The sequence below is a fragment of the Terrapene carolina genome, unplaced genomic scaffold (assembly GCF_002925995.2).
Source record: "Terrapene carolina triunguis isolate 2854851 unplaced genomic scaffold, T_m_triunguis-2.0 Scaffold231, whole genome shotgun sequence".
NCBI lineage: Eukaryota > Metazoa > Chordata > Testudines > Emydidae > Terrapene > Terrapene triunguis.
Window position 1 is genome coordinate 17,595,475 of NW_020664582.1, and position 19,642 is coordinate 17,615,116.

A 19,642-nucleotide genomic window follows, 5' to 3' on the forward strand; every position below is an offset into this window, starting at 1 on the left:
AATAAAATAAAATAAAAAATCTGTTTTGAAGCATCTGACCATTGAAAGAAGGGTTCTAGTCCAGCCCAGCCTCACATTAGCACACAGTCACTCTGTGAAACAACACACTGGGTGACACAGGCATAGACCTCTGGGAACCTCAAGTCTTGAGTACTCGTGTTTCTGAAAGGAAAGAGATGCCTCAATGGATTAACAGAGGAAATGCGACAAAGCATCAGCCAATGGAGTGTGATTCCTCTCTAATGCTAATCCTCAGTGAGCCCTTCTGGTCCGGGTTTCCCAGGGGATAGCACATGTCAAACCTAATATCTTTTCTCACAGCACTAGGGAAAGTGAGGGAAGAGACCTGGGTCACCCTCATGGAGCCAGGCTCCACCTCTTCTAGAGACCAGCACTGCCAACACAGAAAAGCATTAAGCAGTGACATCTGCGAAGAAAAGCAGTTAAAAAAAAAAAAAAAGTGTGTCCTAGTTATTTATTTAGCAAGTTTTAACAAGTTTATAAATCCCGGCCACGTAAACATCAAAACCCAATCATTACAATAGTTCGCTTTTGTTTCAAGAGACATGATACACAAATATAGTTATATCTTTCTATTTACCAGGGTATTACAACATTATAGAGCGAGCATCATTTCAACACCTAAAATACTGAGACACATGTTTTAACGTCAGTGGAAACTAGGGAACTCAGAGAGCCCTTGGGAGGGACTCCTGGAGTAATGATAAATGTTTGGTTTAAAAAAAAAAAAAAAAAAGGATTGTCCTTCCAAAATAGGGTCAATGGAACTGTGTGTGGGCACCAAATATTTACTCAACTGGAAGGCAACTCTGGGAACTTGGCAGGAATCTGAGCGGTACACTAAATTTGCATAAAAAGGATCAAATTGCAGTCTCTCATAATCAATAGTGCCTGCTCAGGCCAAAATGGACAGTTGCATGCTGGGAGTCAGTCAACACATTGACTAGAAGAGTGGCTGCAGGCCATGCTGTAGAACTCTATGGGTTGCATTTGGCCCCTGGGCCCTACTTTGGCCATCACTGGCTACACTAACTTTCTTTTATACACAACAAAGGGTGTCTAAAGAAAAGAAAAAGAAAAAAACTTGACAGTGGTGTGAGATGGAAGCATAAAAGCCTTCAGCTTCCAAACAACCCTGTCTGGTGTATATCTGTATCAATTACCTCTTCATAGAGTGAGGTCATTTAAACATCATTTATTATGCAGCTTCATCTACTGTGCTAACAATGTAGCATCCTGACATTGATACTTCTGCCCAAGTGACCTGTGGGGTGTATTCATTTTAGTGGGACGCCGGACATATGGAGGATAATTTAAACTCTTAATTTCCTTAGGGTTTGCCTTAAATATATTTCTATGCTCGTGACCATTACAGTTAATCAACTCAGCAGGCAGGCACAGGCAGCAATGCACTTGTTCTGTTGCCTTCACTGAGAAAGTGTGCTTATTATTGCTTCTTTGGTCTAAGGAATAAAAACAAATAGCCAAAAGGTTTCTGATCAAAGAGAGCATAGATTCCAGCAAGCTCCTGGGGTAATATCTTGTTGGAGATGAAAGGACTTGTTCAGAAAGACATTCTGAAGTCTGTAGGGTAAAGATGAGCCAGATGGGTTTGTCTCCATGCAGGTATATTTTAGTCTCTGCGGGCTAGGTAGAAAGGAGAGAGAGGTCTTTGGGATTTCCTATTTCCCTTACTGAGGGCCATCTATGCTCACCTGAAATTTTTCCTAGCAGAAGACATTCCTATCTATTTATTACAGGGTGAAAATATGGCTGCCATCATGCAGAGGCATTAGTGGTGGTGGAGGAGAGAAGAGGGGACTGGAAAGTCCTTTCCCTCCCCCAAACCTCTCCTGCATGTGGGAGTGATAATGTTGCTGCTGCCTAAACACCCTGATGGCAAACAGGGAGGGGCAGATGGCACTGCCAGCAATACTGAGCACCCCAGAGGAGCCATGCACTGTGTGTATGCTACTACACCCAATCTGTACTGGTGAGGGCAACCCTCACTCCCCAGTGTTCCTGGTGGCCCCCGGGCTTCCCCTGGCCTTCACCAGCACAACACCCTTCCTACCACCACTGCTTCTCCTCCTCCACAGCATGGCTCAAGTTCTAGAACCATAACTGAGCCTGTAGTTCAGGGGTGGGCAAACGTTTTGGCCCGAGGGCCACATCTGGGTATGAAAATTGTATGGCAGGTCATGAATGCTCATGAAATTGGAGTTGGGGTGCAGGATGGAGTGAGGGCTCTGGGGTGGGGCCAGAAATGAAGAGTTCAGAGTGCGGGGGAGTGGGGGGGTGGCTCCGGGCTGGGACAGGGGGGTGGGGGGTGGGGGGCGGGCTCTGGCTGGGGGTGCAGGCTCTGGGGTGGGGCTGAGGGTTTTGGGGTGCAGAAGGGTGCTCTGGGCTGGGATCGAGGTATTTGGAGGGCAGGAGGCTGATAAGAGCTGGGGCAGGGGGTTGGGGTGCAGGAGGGGCTCAGGGGTGCAGGCTCCGGACAGCGCCTCTCAAGCAGCTCCCGGAAGCAGTGGCCATGTCCCCCCTCCGGCTCCTACATGGAGCCGCAGCCAGGTTGCTCTGCGCGCTGCCCCATCCACAGGCGCCGCCGCGGCAGCTCCCATTGGCCACAGTTCCCGGCCAATGGGAGCTGTGGGGGCAGTGCTTGGGGCTGGGGCAGCGTGTGGAGTCCACTGGCTGCCCCTACGCATAGGAGCCGAAGGGAGGACATGCTGCTGCTTTCAGGAGCTGCGGCATGCGTGCACGGAGCGGCCCCGACACCACTCCCTGGCTAGAGTGCAGGAGCGAGGCAAGCCCCAGACCCTGCTCCCCAGCAGGAGCTCAAGGGCCAGGTTAAATTGGCTGGCTGGCCGGATATGGCCCACGGGTCGTAGTTTGCCTACCCCTCCTGTAGTTGATAAAGTGCTCAGAATCCCTATAAAACATGAGATAGTAGCAACAGCTATAATCATCCTGAGGATCTCAAACTCAGACAAACCTTTAGTTGGGAGGCAAAAAGGTCTATTGAAAAACAGAGGTGGTTTTTTAGGTGAGGTGAATAGCTCTTTATAGGTTCAGGCTTCACCCATGAACAAACAAATGATCCAGCAAAGCAGCCTAGCAAAACAAACAAACCTGCCCTGCTATTTACATTTGGATGTAATTTACATTGATGCGGAGTACTGCAGCTGACAGAACTTGATATCAACAAGTATCGCACAGATCTCTCCATCCTGCCCAGAGCGGTCAGCTCAGCTCTGCACATACCCAGCCCAGTCACACTTCCTATTTTCATCTGGCTTCTCTCACTCAGCACAAAACCAAATGCACACAAGAGGACATTTGGAAAGATGAATGTTTCAGTCGATGAACCTGCCAGGTAATAGCTGCTGCTGCTGCAGGAAATATGGGGGGGGGGAGGGGAGTATACCAGAGAGATTAAACTCAACCGTCCTTTGGAGAATTTACAAGTGGACTCCAGAAAGTTTATAAATTGGGATTCTGCAGAAAACTACAGGGAACTGAGAGCCAAGATTTCCACTGACCTGCTGTGTAACCTTGGGCAAGTCACAGCACCTTCTGTGCCTCAGTTTCTCCATTTGTAGAGTGAGGATAATATGTGACACTCCTTCAAGGTAAGTAAATGACTTAGGCCATGTCTACACTAGCACTGATGTCGGCCAAACTTTTGTAACTCAGGGGTGTGACAGGTTTTGCCAGCATACGCGCTCATGTGCACAGCGCTATGTTGGGGGGAGATGCTCTTCCACCGACATAGTTACCGCTGCTCATTGAGCTAGTTTTATTACGTTGACGGGAGAGTTCTCTCCCATCAGCATAACACAAAAGCACGCTTACAGCAGCACAGTTGTGCTGTGCCGCTGTAAGCTTGTAAGTGTAGACATGGCCGAAGTATGTAACACGCTTTCATATCTTCTGATGGGCGGTAGCAGAGTACAAGGTTATTGTGACGTGTTGTCCCCCTTTAAGGTGCCACCTGATGTATTGAGATACCACTGAGCCTGCCTGTTCTGCCAGCTGGACCCCCTTTACCCGGTCTTGCGGAGCCAGGCTCTTAAGCCTCCTCTAGCACACACACAGGCAGGGCCACCCCCAACTGCAGAAAGACACAGACTCTGAGATAAGCTCTGGGAAGACTCCGCTTAAGGGACTTGCCCCAGCACTCAGGTGCCACCTCCCTTGGACTGCAGACCATAGGCTCCAACTCCATGGGTGCTCCGGGGCTGGAGCACCCACAGGGAAAAATTAGCGGGTGCTCTGCACCCACCGGCAGCCAAGTTCCACCCCGCCTCTTCCCCACCTCCTCCCCCAAGCGTGCCGTGTCCCTGCTCCTCCCCCTCCCTCCCCCTCCCAGCACTTCCCACCCACCAGCCGCCTAACAGCTGTTTGGCAGTGCTTAGGACTTTCCGGGAGGGAGGGAGAGGAGCAGGGACACGGCGCAGTCAGGGGAGAAGAGGCGGGGACTTGGGGAAAGGGGGCGGGGCTGGGGTGGGAAAAGACAGGGCAGGACAGGGACTTTGGGGAAGGGGGTGGAATGGGGGTGGGGCGAGGGTGGTGCAGGAGCAGGGCCGGGGCGGGGCTAGGGGGTCGAGCACCCACCGGGCAGAGGGGAAGTTGGTGTCTATGGTGCAGACCCAAAAAGGTATATTGTCTTGTGCTGTATAGAAAGATCTGCATAGCACAAGCTCATAAAAATTCACCCTCTCCCTCACTGTGAAGAGAGATATACGCAGCTTCTTGCCCCCCTACAGATTGCACAAACTGGGTTTAATAATAAACAAAACAAATTTATTAACTATAAAAGGCAGATTTAAAGTGATAATAAGGAACAGCAAACAAAACAAAGCAGATTACTGAGCAAATAAAACAAAACACACATACTAAGTTTAAGATCTTAAAGATACTAGTTTCAAGAAGTAATTTCTCACCCTAAATGTTATTTTAAGCAAGTTGCAGAGTCTCTGTAGCTTAGAGTTTCAGTTATTTCTTCTTAGAGCCTGGACCCCTGCCTCAGGCTGGACTCACCCCTGCCTTTCCCCTCGGGTCAGTTCCTTTGTCCTTTCAGCTACTTTCAGCAGTGTTTCTTCTTGGGTAGGCAATGGAGGAGTGTCCTGTTTGCTTTCCTTCCTAGCCTTAAATACAATTTACATAAGGTGGGAATCTTTTGTTTCCCAAACTTGACCTCCCCATCCTGTTAGTGGAAAATTACTAGAAGTCCAAGATAGCGCTTAGTACAGGTGACAGGAGCACCTGACTAAGGCCTTGTCTACACCGCCACTTTACAGCGCTGCAACTTTCTCACTCAGGGGTGTGAGAAAATACCCCCGAGCACTGCAAGGTTCAGCGCTGTAACGTGTCAGTGTAGACAGCGCTGGGAGCTATTCCTTCATGGAGGTGGGGCTGGTGCCGTGACTACACAGCCACATAACGTTGCTAGTGAAGACATGCCCCTAGTAGTGTGTCAGCTACCTCCCAGGACTACTCTCAGGAAGAAGAGAAATTAGTATCTTCACAGTCTTGTTTCTTCGTAACGGCCCATCAAGGCTGATGGCCTGTTGTCTGGTGGGTGTCTCCCGAATACACACCCAGTTGTAATTGTTATATAGTCCATATTCCTAACTTTAGCTACAGAAATGATACATGCATACAAATTGGATAATCACATTCAGCAAACCATAACCATTCCAATGATATCTTACATAAGCCATCTTGCATAAAGTATATCTTAGTTATGCCATATTCATATCATAACCATATTTCTATGAAGAATATGGGGTATAAAGTCACAGTTATTTAGTTTAATTTGTAAACCTAAAAACTTCATAGTTTGGGAAACGCTGACCTTCCCATAACCCTGAGATCCAAGGATGGGAGGGATTCCAAAATTTACCAGCTTGGGTATACACCTGTATAGCTACACCTTTTCAGCCAATTTATTTACTACTTAGCTTGGTAGAAGCAAAAATTACATTGGAAATGCCTAAGACCTTCCCCCATTCTCCTTCAGTTTTGTTGTTCCTCCAGCTCCTTTTGTTACAAAGGAACATTCTGAGTAACAGCTGTAAGAGCTTTAGAAATCTGGCCTTTAACACTCTGCTTCAGGGCTCCCCACGGCAAGAAATAACCCAGTGGAACAGGAATCTACATTCAAGGCAGCTCTCCCTGTATGTGTCATTTCATTTTACATACACTTTCAAAACAGCCAGGAGTTTACGTAGCCAAACATCACAAAGCAGGAATTCTAGCTTGGGATCTGTCTCCAGTTCCGTTTGCTCAGACTCCGCTTGCCAGGGGGACAGAGGGGGTTGGCCCAGTCTTCCTTTAAGCTGCCTCTGATTTACTGCATTAGCTTCTAATGAGGTAGACAGGGTAGTCTGTGTCAGCATAAAAAGAATGGTGTGCATGGCTTAAACTCCATGGAGGGACAGCCTACACACCACGGGCTGTGTTTAGACAGGCAAGAGTGGTGTCAATTATTTATTATCTGCGACATTGGGAACACACACTATTGCTCAAGGTCACCAAAACAAATGTGGGAGGGTTATGCTCAAGGGAGTATGCAACCTTGGCATTTTTGATTTCAATAATTTGTTTCTTTTAAGTTATAGGCCAGCAATAATGTTCCAGACACATCACAATATACAATCTGAGTTTGCATAGTGTCCTTCAGATAAAACTGCATTCTAGATAAGTAACCCAACCACTGACTCAAATAAGAACAAAAGGAAGAGCAAAAGGAACAGGTGTAAGTAACGGAGAAAAGAACTTATGATTTCAGCAGAGATCTGGAAGAAGGTGGTGTAGAGCTGAAGAGGCAGAGAGATACAAAGGCTGTGCCTGAGGGCAGAAGCTGTGGTTCTCACACCAAGAATGGGCTAACGCTGAATGAGGTGGGACAGGGGAGGGCAGTAGACTTACAGAGGGAGTAGGAAGCCGAGTGGAGTGAGGCTAGCAAGAGGTTCAAAACCAGACAGGGAAAGTCTGAAGTGGAACTTGAAAGGAAGAGGAGCCCGGGGAGTCTGTTGCAGCTGGGGGCAAGGAGGTCACACTCTGTCTGTATGACATGGTGTGGGTCTGCGTTCAGCACACAAGAGTCTGGAATCCTGAGACATGGGAGGCCAACACCACAATTCCTGCCCAGGAGAAACATCAGAAAGTGAGCACGATCATCAGACCTTTGGGTCCTTTGTTGGAAGGCGCAGAAATACATGCTCCCATGCAGATCAAAAACGCGGGCAAAGGCACAGCGAGGAGAAAGCTGAATGTCAAAACCAGAGGCCTCTGGGTCAGACAGAGAGGCACAAAGAATTCTAGGCTATCAGCCAGCCACACGATAGCCACCTGGATCTCCCAAAACCCAAGTCTTACATTTCCCAGCCAGGCAAATATGCTCACCTAGCTTGATTCTGCATTCAAGCGACTATTGCAGCTTAGCCCTGTCCACTGCCAAAGACACCTTGGAGTTACTGCTTCAGTGGGGTCCCAGCAACTGCACTTGCTGCAGCTTAACTTCTCTCTATTGAACCTTTTCTAAAGTCTCTTTCTCTCAACACAGGAGATTTCCCAAGGGGCACTCAGTGACTTCTGTCACTTCAGGTCCTAATCTTCTTGTAGGTGAGGAGATACTGATTGTGGGAGCCCTGGGCTCGTGGGACCCCCACAACGAGCCGGTACTGAGAGCGTGCGGAGTCGGTCGACGCTACGCCTGGCTCATGAGACAGCTCATGGTGTCCGACACCATCAGGTGGTCGAGAGACATTTATATGGAACACATCACAGGACGCCGTCAATACCACATTGAGTAATTGAGACCGCTGACCAGGGAAATAGCCCACTTCCTTCCCTGACGAACCAAGGGACGCACCCCACCCATGTACTCATTCGCTGCACCGATACTGACTTGGACTCCTTATACATTCCATGGGTGGCGTACCCGAGCCCACTTATCCACTGACTCTTTAAAAAACTCTTGCACCCCAATCTGTGTCTATGCCAGTTATGTGATATGTCTGTATCTCTTCATCCTTGCAACCAATACTTGTAATCCCTCATAACCCAAGCCTGACCCCAGATGTACAGTACCTTCCCTCCTAACTTGTGTATATTTAATTTTCAACATTAACTTTAATATAATTTCACCTTCGGTATCTGTCCTTAGCATGCCTATGGAATGAGAGCATTCAGCTTTATATCCTCCTTCCTGCTTTTATTATATTATATATAGGGGTGTGTGAGAGTGAGCCCACTGAAAACTCACCCGCTGCCATCAAAACCTTCCAATGCCTGAGCAAACATCTTCAAGGTACAGTCAGAAAAAGAGGAAGCCATAACAATGAGCCCAGATCACCCTCAAAGAACCCTTTGGAGCATGCAACTACTCCCGAGTAAAGGCTGCAGGATCTGGTGTGTCCATGCACACACAATACGTAAAGCACCTGGGTCTATTTTCCGAATTAAAAGGCACTTTATGAATTTAAGATTTAAATGATTACTGATTATTTGTGTATTACACAGCCACAGATGCACATTCTCAAACTTGTGCTGATGTTGCTCAGTGCGGATGTTCTCCTTCAGAATTAGGCATGTGCTGAAGCAAAGCTGAATGCTCGGTCAGCTACCAGTTCTAAGGTGGAAGAACAATATTCAAATTTCATCTGGTTGCTAGGAACCAAATCAAGATATTATTTTATATTTTTTAAAGAGTCATATCCTATTCTCCCTTCCCCCTGTTCGATAGGCATGGGGGATGAGTTTTCCAGTACAGAGCCTCTGCTTTTATATCTGACATATGTATTCCATTCTGGGATCCCTACAGTGATGCTGCCCTGGCTGCATTCCCAGGATCCCATGCTGCAGTATCTGGGTATGTTCTCTTCCTCCTCTCACTGTCCCCCGAAGAATCTTTGGCCAGCGTGACTCTGTTGGCTGCGGAAACTCGAATGCCTCCATGAAATGCGAGTGACAAGCCTCCATTAAATTCTAGTGTTTTGGCTCTGCTTCACTGACGAATAGGATCTGTGTTTGGGTTACTATGATGCCTTTACAATGTTACATTATGCACCACTCAGTTGAAGGGAATAAAAATTTCCATGAAGTTTTTATCCCTCATTGGTTAGCAACATTGCTCTGTCCACTGCCTGAACGCTGGCAAACCCTGCAGAGGCCATGATAAATAGTGAGGTCACGGCCAAATTTAATAAGGTCTTGCATTCTCTCTGAAATGCCACCAGAGAGCAGACAAAAGCGTGTGTTTGCTGAGCTCATCAGGGAAAGCCACGTGTTTGCACAGAGTACTTGGTATGCAGATGGCGTGCCTGGCTGCCTTTGGAAACTGGTGCAGAGCTGAAAGCAATTGGAAGGAGCGGAGGGGCAGAGCTCACCAGGAAAAGGCACTGGGGACAAGCTCCACAGGAGGCCAAGAGGTCAACATGCCACCTCACCATCCTGCTTTGAGTCTTTTTTTAACTCAGCCTCTTGCTGCCTCTGCTGTGTGAGGGGAGGTGGGTTTGCACAATCGCAAGGGGAGAGGAGACCTCTGTGAGACAATCTTTCTCTATTAAGACATGATCCACGCAGAAAAAGTTTGAGAACTCCTGGTTTATTTCACTATTAGACATTGGACTGGGCTTGGCTAGAATGCTGTGTATGTCTGGTGTGGGACAATGAGACGTTTCCCTTTTGCGATGACTAAGATTCTTTCTGGAGGACCCTGCTGGGTTTCAACAACAGCATGGAACAGCCCCATCCCCTCAGGAAGCAGTGATGATAGAAAGTTCTCACCAGGTCTTAGCACCAGCTACTAGTGCCACCTAGTGACTCTTCTTTGTAACTGGTCAATATGTGAAGCTTCTACAGTTCAGCACCATTACATCTGAATTGAGAACGACAAACGCACAAGCTTTGGCCATAACAATTCAATTAACATTTCTGCAATGCTTCTGAAGACTTGTTTAATTCACAAAAAACACTTTCACTCTTGAATTATACAGATGAAGGTTATAACACATTGTTATTTACTGCAATCAATATTGAAAAACAAGGCACAATGAATCCTAAATACAATAATCTGGACATGAAGACAATATTGTGTATGCTAAACAGCCAAGCAACATATTTAATGGGATTTACCAGCATTTTAAGAACTGTTATGCCACTGTTAAGTTACCAATTATGACAGGTATATGGACTGAAAATTAATTCAATAAAATAGCTAACTTATTGAATTAAAATCAAAGGCAAGGTACAGCTGATTGAGCAGTAAAAGCGCATGAGGATTGGGGAAAAAAAATCATGATTTTGCTAATTTTACAGTTTGCCCAAAAGATTTTTTTCCCCCATTTTTCCACAAAAGACAAAGTTGATTTTTTATCACCCTGTGAAAATGGTAAAATTTTGTTTAGTGTCAAATGTGGGAAAACTGATAATGTTGGAGTGGAGCAAAGCTGTGGTGGAACACTGACTTTAAGGTGTGTAGGCTATAATCAAAAGTATGTCTATGAGGCGCAGAAAGCTGTCGTCTGCCCGTATCATCCTCAACATTAATATTATAGTGGGAAAGGGATCACTGCACTATTGGGATGATCATATGAGAGACTCAATTGGGAACTTGGTAAACTGAGAGAAATTGATCTGCCATCCAGTGTACTCCTACCTGTGCTGGACTTCAGTCGATTCTCAGCAAGCTCAGAAATTGCTCCTGTTGTAATGGTCTTCTTCAGTCTGGAGACCCCGGAGGCTGCTGTCACCCCTGGCTTTGTTAACATGTCATCACTGCTAGCTCTTTTTAGCTGCAAAAAAGAGAGAGATCTTGTGAGCAACGAGAAGAATGAGAGATCTGGTATGCCCATGAGCTAGATGATTTTACAGACATACAAGTTGAAAGAAAACTGCTGACACACTTGGAGAAGGGAGTATTTCAGGAAAAGGAAACCCACTGAAATTATTGCTTTGGGAACAGTAATCCGGAGTAATTTCTGAACATTCAGAAGAGGGGGAATATCCTTCTCCCATATTAGAGGGATTTTCCCAGCTTGGCACCAAGGAGGTCACTGCAATGCAAGGACATATTTTCCTTTGGGCCAAGACCCAGGACAACATCCCGCAGGCTGAGAAAGAAATGAGACTGATGAAATTTGACTCAGATACCAGGCCTAAGGGCCACCACTGGCTACTCCCTGATCCCCTGGTGCAGCAGGCCCAGTGCATTCATACATGTGCTTGAAATTTTATCTACTAGGTGGTATTATTAGTACCAAATTCAACAGCCTTCCACGGTGGGGAAAAGCATTTTTCTATTAATTCCTGCCTTTCAGTGAAGTGGACCAAGAGGCAATGCAGATTTGATGATGCAGGCTATAGTGGGGGGTGAAGGAAAGCGAATGAAATAAGCAATGACTGAGGGCATGGGGTGAAAAATCCCCAGAGTCCCATTCAGAAGCTCCTGATCATCAGTCACGGCACTGGAGACTTCTCCCCACGTCCTGGTTGGAGTTGCACTTGTTCAAGCACCTAGGCTTCTGAACATAAAGAAAACAAGCAGCTGAGGAAACTGAGGCACAAAGCCAGCAAGGAACAATATAAAATAACTGGCATCTCAATGCACCCTTATGCCACAAAAGGTACTAGGCCTTGGAAGAATTGCTGCTTTCTATTTCTGTTTCAGTTGAGGCCATTTTACAAGGCCCTACTATGCTCCAGCAGTGACCTCAGATCCTGACCTGGGATGGCCAGGCATTTCTAATGGAGAGGCTGTCTGCTCATTCCCATCTCTCTGCCAAGCAAGAACTGATGAACTTAGCTGCATCATAAACTCTGCTTTGTGATATGAACAACGAGCCCACTAGGGACTGAGCCAAGATCCCAAATTCATTTCGCTGAGGACTGCAGGCTGTTTCATCAAAAGGAAAGAGCAGAGAACACAGAGTCTACTATCACAGTTACCAAAGGGAAATCCTTTATCTTAAGTCTGGCATCACTTCAGCTGTTTAGACCTTCAGGGGCTTCATTTATTGAACAGCAGTGAATAAAGCTAACCCAGGACATTTTGGTAGGTGCTGGTGCTAGCATCACTACTGGAAGGTGCAGGATTTGATTATCAGTGTGAAAATGGAAGAATGTATCCAAGAAAGGGCATTTCGCTCTTCAGATTGCCAGAGGGAATCATTCTCAGCACAGAAATGCATCAGCTCTCAGGTTTAGACAAAGAAGCTGCAGAAACCTCCAGATTATTATCCATACAGCCCCACTGATGTGGTTCACAAACTTGGAAGAAGACAAGATCCCTGCCCCAAGGTGTGTTCTAAGCAGGTACTTAAATGGAAGTGTGGTTGATGCACAGGAACTGGAAGCCTTGGTGTCCTGTAAAAAGCATAGCTAAGGGAGCATGAAGGGGGACCTTCTGGAAGAAGCAGATAATTGGTATCCAAGATGCTCAGGCAAGTCAGGACCCATTAAACTGAACTAGTTACAGCTGCTCCCCAGGGGACACGTCTAGTGTGACTGCAGATTTGTCCCCTCCCAGACATTCAAGAAAGCACTTGGAACATGCAGGATGTGGGAGGGATTTGCGATCTCAGGCCAAGTGATCTAGTTACAAGCCTGAAACCTAATGGTATATGTGGAGCTGCTGCATCATATTTGCTCAGGCATTAAAAAAACAAAACAAAACAAAAAAACACATACACTAGAATAAAGTTTTCCTGCTTTAAGTTTCCCAAACTATTAAACAAACTTATGAATAAGGCTCTACTAATACAGTGACTCTGTAAACAAATTGTGTTCAGTAATAGCTGAACATTTTTTCTGAGAGAGGAAATGCTAGGCAAGACAGCAAATTTATGTCCACAGGACTTCCAATTGGACAACCCACCCAAAGCGGACAGAAAGGATCTTGCTTTAATGTGGCAATCCAAGATTGGCACTGCTAACAATGCAGCATCTCCTCTTCCAAAACTGCACTGCAGTGTCAGCACTGGGGATGAGCCAAAGTCCTGGTGTGACATTTGAACCAGGACCTCCTGCCACATGGCAAGGTGCCAGCCTGACCTACTACAGGGCACTAGACACAGACATAAGAGATAGTCAAGCATATATTTTAATGTAGTTTTTATTGGTTGAATTTCCACTAGGCGGGTCACCACTATGTATGTTAATATTCCAAAATCTAACACTAGCTGCTAACACCCAGAGTTTACTCAGTAAACTTTACTGCACCTGAAAAAGCAAGACTGATTTTTTTTTCTGGTAATCCAAGTTCATTCTAGAGGCGTATTCAGGAAATTCATGGAAATCTGAAAGACCAAAAAACATATGCTTCACAAGGAAACCATTGAAAGGATGTTGGCCTAGACCAACATAAGGAGGAGTCCATCTCAGAACCCTCACCAGTTGTGTTTCCCTTTTTGTGCACTTCCACAGCTCAGATTAACTAATGAGTAACCTTCAAGAGAGAGAAGCCTTTTGAGAATCTTAAAAAACCAAGGCGCTGTAGCATCTCTCTCTAGACTAGAGTGAGATATTGGTGGATAGAAAAGAGATGAGAAGGGAGATTATACTACAAACACATGCCATGGTTAGGGGGTTCCTGAATTGTAATTTTTAAAAGCAAGATCAAATCTCTCTCAGCTCCAATTTTCTTCTCTCTTTCATCTCTTCATCTGACTCAGTCTGTGGTTTCCCAGACTCCGGGAGCATGTGAGCTTTGATAGCCAAAGCGTTGATCTACTGCAGGAAACCAGACATCTGAAGTTTTGCATTTTGGCAGGGCCTTAGCCAGTTCATTCCTGAGAGCAAGACAGAGCAATCTGACTTTCTGACCTCTGGAGAAGTCTCCATCCATTTTCTCTACAGCAGTTTTTACCAAGTTCACCACTTTTCATGGTGCCAGGTGCACCTCACTGCCCAGTCTGTCTTTCCACACCCCCTTGCTAACTCTTCCATTAGCTCATCTTTTGTTTGTACTGTAGTTGCTCAGCAGCTTAGAGATCACGGAGGCAGCTAGAAAGAAAACACCATGTTCTTTAAAAGATGTACAATTAAACATATCAGGTTCCCTTGCTTTCCTGCCCCCACATACCTCTACAACACTCGCTCAGAAGTGCCAGCACAGCACCACACTTTAGAGGAAGGACCTTATAATGAAAAAAGATTGGCTGGAGCCCGGGGCTGAAAGTGTCTCATTTCTGAGATGCTTAGAGTTGTGGGAGTCTGTAAAGTGGGTATAATATATGGACCCATTGCACTGGAGGCTGCAAGGGTTAATAAGTGTTTGTAAGGCTCTTTGAACATTAACAATATGTAGTATTCTACAGAGCTAATCAACTCTTATTGTTGAAAACAAAGTCTCTGTTCCCAAGTTCCTATTCTTTTTTCTATACTTGGACCATATTGCTCTCTTTGTTCAGGGTCTGCCAGAACACAGATGCAGCACTATCTCAGGTTTGGAATTTGCAATAAAATGGAACATTTTCATGTGCATTTCTGGTCTTATTAAAATATATATAAAAAGATGAGTATGATAAAATGTAAACGTTCTATCACAAACAATATTTTTGCTATGTACCTTGCCAAAAAAACCCCCCCCCCAAAAAAAAAAAAACAAAATAAAAAACACAAAAAAATAACATAAACATAAAAAACAAAAAAAAAAAAAAAAAACAAAAAAAACCACTCTCTTTTTTGGGAAAATAAATTCTAAACCCTAAAAATCACCCTCCACTCCTACCCATTTAGTGCAATCCAGTCCAATCCACATCCACATCCACAGAGTACAATTTGATCCACACATACTTTGTACAGACTAATCCTTCACCCACAATATATCAAATGCATGCACTGTACACACACCACAGTCCAGTCCAAACCACCCCCACCCCCACCCACCCACCATGGTCAAATTCCCTCCTTCATCCCCACCACACACCAATCCACACACAGAGACAAATCTGGAATGACTATCCCAAAACATACAATATGGTCAAATGTATACAGACACTGTGGTATAATAGGTTTCAGAGTAGTAGCTGTGTTAGTCTTATCAGCAAAAACAACGAGGAGTCCTTGTGGCACCTTAGATACGAACAAATTTATTTGGGCACAAAAGCTAACGCCCAGTGAGCACGAAAGGTCTGTGTCTTATGCCCATGAAAGCTTATGCCCAAATAAATGTGTTAGTCTCTAAGGTGCCACAAGGACTCCTTGTGGTATAATAAGCATACAGTAGAGTCTGATCCAGACATTCACACACCCAGTGCCAAAGCCCTAAACACTTGGTGACATGCCCCGCCTTAACTGGAGTGATAGCTTGGAATCAGTTTGGAATGCTTGCACACTGCTTACTGGTTAGTACCTTGCTGAGCCGAGATTCAAAAGCAAGTGAAGTAGAGGATTTGGAGGTCTTCATGCCCGAGGAAGTGGTGGTGAGAGATTTTCCTCTGTCAATCCCAAGGTTCCCTTGCTTTGCCATTGCACTCCAAGGTCTGGCAGCACTCTTCATTTTCTTTCCAGAGGAGTCAGTCTGCAGAATATCAGAAAGGAAAGTCGATATTAATGTTTTTAAAGCATTTGGCATCCAAAGAGAGGCAGAGGTGCCTGGCGCCAATTTAAAGGGCTGAAAGGAATACACCAAATTCTCCCCTCTCTCTTCACAGAGGCAGACATTCAAGAATAGCCAAAGCATGGCCTTCAGAGATCGATAAAGGGGCCTGCAGCCACCCACACCTTTAATACAGATTTGCAACACATGAAGTACATAGAGGGAACACTGAATTCTGCTTGGGCCTGTAATCTCCATGGGATTGCCTATCCAATATTAAAAAGTACAGGGAAAGCTGCAATTTGCATTATGTTATGCACGTTAACTGCAACCCTCAGATTTCAAAAAAGGGTCTAAATGCAGCCACTGAAGAAGGTGCAGTTGTCCTTATTTTTAGCACCCAGGCTTCAGATTCATAAGATGGGCTTTACCCAGAAACTCAATAATATTAAGACAGTCCCAAGAGACAAAATGATAACATTTTGCACTGGACTAGGATCTTTCCCCACGCCTCATGCAAAGAAAGCATAAAAGCCTGTACCAGTCCTGAGGATAAAAAGAGAGGATTCCGGGTCAGACTGTCAATCCAATATCTTCATCTTGAACCATGATTACGTTAAAATATATTATATTCAAAACAGAATCCTCACACACACACACACACACACACAAGCTCTCCTCTCACTATTTATTTATTTTTGAGAATTCCTCAGTAGCACAAATCAACCATACTGTATCTTTAACTGATCAAACCAGCCTAGAGCTGCTGTAGTTGATGTTGCTACAGTGATGAAATGATTGTTCCATTGTATTTCCATAAAAGAGAGACAATAAAAAGGTAACAGTCAACTTCTCTGCAAAGAGAAAGAAAAGGAGCTGCAGTCAGTCTAGAATTTTCCAGATACGAGCCTATGAGGGAAGCAAATCCTGCCAGGATTTGGAGAACAGAAATGAATTTCTCTTCCTGGATGTGCCAGCAAGCACATTTTGTCAATTTCCTTCAGTAGGTGATTTGTTGCCAGCTAAATGGCTGGCTTGACTCTTTGAGCAGATCTGTGTCCCTGACTTTTCATCATCCATTCCCCAATTTGCACTAGCAACAGCACCATCATTTGGGTCTTATAAGTTCTGCCAGCCACTGTTGGGGGGAAATCACAGATGGCTTTTTCTTCTTCTGTTCTTCAGTCTCATTTTCTAAAACAGATCGGATGTAGCTGCATGCGACTCTTGTGCAGGCAGTTTGTGTTGTGTTTGCCAAACAGGTGGCCAGAAACTACAGGAGATCAGTAGAGAGGCTCCTCTTGGGAGGGCGGGGGTAAGGAGGGTAGATAGACTCCTGCATTTGATCAAAGAAGAGGCTAAACCAAGACTCTTGTGGTCATAGGCAGCAGCTCTACCAAATGAGCCAAAATGGGGCCTCCCTTAGCTAAGCCAGTAAGAGTCATGGTGAGAAGGACTCAGACTTTGCCCAGGTCTCACAATTTGCTTTGTGCATTGTTCTGATGAAGTGTTCTTGTTAATGAGTGTGGACCCCTGGGAAGCAATCTATTCAGGGCCTAATTACATTCTGTGCTAATGACATCTTCCAGGTGTTACGGCTGTTCTATTTTAAGGGCATGCAGGTGCAAGAGTGTTCTAGGCTCTCTTTTGCTGCTGTTTTAGGGCAAAGCAAGCAATAATTCCCCCCCTTGTAGCATCATGACTTTTCCTTTGCGGATGTTGGGGAAAAAAAAAAAATCAATGTTTTGCATGGCTCTAACCTCCCAGCTACTAATAGCAACTGAGCAACTCCTATTTTTAACTCTGTGCAGTCACCAACTCCATTGGGAGTTCCAACACATATAGTGACACCCAAGAGCTGATTTCATCGGAGGAGAAAATTATCTATTAATTCCGCGACCACTATTGTGCTGTATACACCTGACATTTTTTAACGCATCAGTGAATATTTAACTATGAGGCAATACAATAAATACCATTCTTAAGTCCCATGGTTTCAGAGTAGCATTAACAGGATTCTAGTGTTTTATATGCATTTAAAAAATATATATGGTTGTATGGTAACCCACTTTTACACATACAAATCAGGCAATTGCACATGCAAATAGCCTTGCTGAATAGATTACCAGATTTATACAAAAATAGGTTTGTGGGTGCCATAACTGCACATGCATTTTTCCTACTGTTGCCTCGGGACTTCTTCCTGGTTCTATCCCAGCACCCGCCCGCCCTGCCTTGTGATGCTCCTCTCTGGCCTATGAGGTCTGAAGGGATTCCATCTTGAGTCAATGAGCACATTTTAAAGTGCCTGGGGAGTGTTGTGTCCTTTGGACAGCCATGTCAGAAGGAAGAAAAGCAGGAGCTGCAGCAAACCTCAGTGAAAGCAACTACAATTTACGTGGCAGTTCCTCTAACCTTCCCTCCTAACCAGTAGCAGCTTAGATACTTGACTTAAGCCAGAGTGGACATGTAGGAATGTAAGGTAATAGATTTGAAATGATATTCCTTTTTTACCATGTCAAGTAAGTGAAGCCAAGGATTGAGTCCATTTGGTTCCAACTTTTCAGTGGTCAATAAATTTCAGAATCTGTCTAGATGGGACCCTGTGTGGGGAAAATTGGATATTATTGCACTATCAATCAACACTGAGTGTGTGTGTGTGTGTGGGGGGGGACAGAGATATCATCTTTCTCTATTTCTAAAGAAGTTGGAGTCTCTGAGCTGCAGCTAAAATACACAAGTGGAGATTATTTTGTCATGTTGATCCTGAGACCCCTTCTTGATTCAGGAAGGAAACTAGAGGCCTGTGGAGAACTGTCACTAAGAATGTGCAACAGGAGCGGCAGGAGAATAATCCATCAAGCAGATTCCATATGCATTGAGATCTTAGTCAACTATAACCATGCCTCTGAGCAGGGATGGACTGAACTTGTTTACAGACTCAATTTGTGGTGCATAGGTAAAGTTAGGTTCCAGGTTTTGATCACATCAGCTGTTGAATACATTTTGGAATCTTTCTGTGTGCGCAGCAATTGATTGAAACATCTGCTTTTAAATGAGGGAATTCTGAAGTTCCTCTTTCTGCAGAACCAGCACCAAAATTACCATTAGCACACTGCAGTTACTAGACCCAAAAGGGATAAAGCACATAAACATCTGGACAGATGAAGAGCTGGATGGCACCATATTATTGGGAAGGGGATCTGAGCCTTTCACTTCTAGGTTACAGGCTCAAATCCAACCCAGGTCAGTAGCAATCAACACTCGAAACAATTCAATATCAGTTTGGTGGACTACATACAGTGGACTGGTTGTCTCAGCTCAGTGGCTAAAAGTTCCACATCACAAAAGCCACCAGGACACTTTGCAGCACCTTTCAGAGAGGCCAAAAATTAAATAGATTCCCATTGACGGTTTCTCCAGAGCGGGCAGGAAATATTTGGCAAGGCCCAGCTTGGCCTACCCAACCTGAACCTGTGCTGTGGGTAAAGAAGATTTCAGTCTCTGGGGTGTCAATCCAACATCTTCCACAAGCCTTAAACTCACTTGAAAGAACAAAGCCCATTGCACATGTCCCTCTCATCTTAATTTGCTTTCACTCCTGCATGATACAAGTTGGAGATTTTAAAGGAACTGCTTGAAGAACAGCCCAAAATAACAAATTACCAAAAAACAGAACAGAAAAGCCCCACTGTTCCCTAGTCAGGGCAGGAAACCTTTCATTTCCTCCAAGAGCAACCTTCTGAGTCAGAGTGAAAACGCTGTTGTGAAAAGTGAGAGCAGCGGGAACACTGGGAAACCTCGAGGAGATAATGAGCCTTTCCATGCTGCTCATTTGCCTGCAATGAATGGCAAGGCATGTCACTAGAATTAGGTACACACAGTAGCTGGAACCTGTCAGTGTTCAGGAAACAGAATGTTAATGTGGAAAGGTCACTACCGCTAGTTCTCATCCAAAAAGGAGATAACAGAATGGGCAAGGACAGCCTGTACTGCAGATGGCTCTATTCATGGTGCAATAGAACCCCAGAAAGGTTTTGCATCCCAGCTTTGGGAACATAAATTGAGATG

General features: G+C 45.1%; 1 protein-coding gene across 4 annotated transcripts in view; it reads right to left on the reverse strand.

The window, feature by feature from the left end:
• SPECC1 (sperm antigen with calponin homology and coiled-coil domains 1) overlaps positions 1-19,642 on the reverse strand; it is a 138,599-nt gene that overhangs the window by 107,932 nt on the left and 11,025 nt on the right. For 3 of the 4 annotated variants that reach the window (XM_024218510.1, XM_024218509.1, XM_024218511.1), the window contains exons 2-3: positions 15,386-15,553; positions 10,691-10,826 (exon numbers count right to left, since the gene is read on the reverse strand). In XM_024218510.1, the coding sequence (XP_024074278.1) occupies positions 10,691-10,826; positions 15,386-15,532 (283 nt within the window). In that variant the 5' untranslated portion in view covers positions 15,533-15,553. Of the gene's footprint in view, positions 1-10,690; positions 10,827-15,385; positions 15,554-19,642 lie in introns of those variants that run through there. The other variant, XM_029912495.1, reaches the window with a different exon arrangement.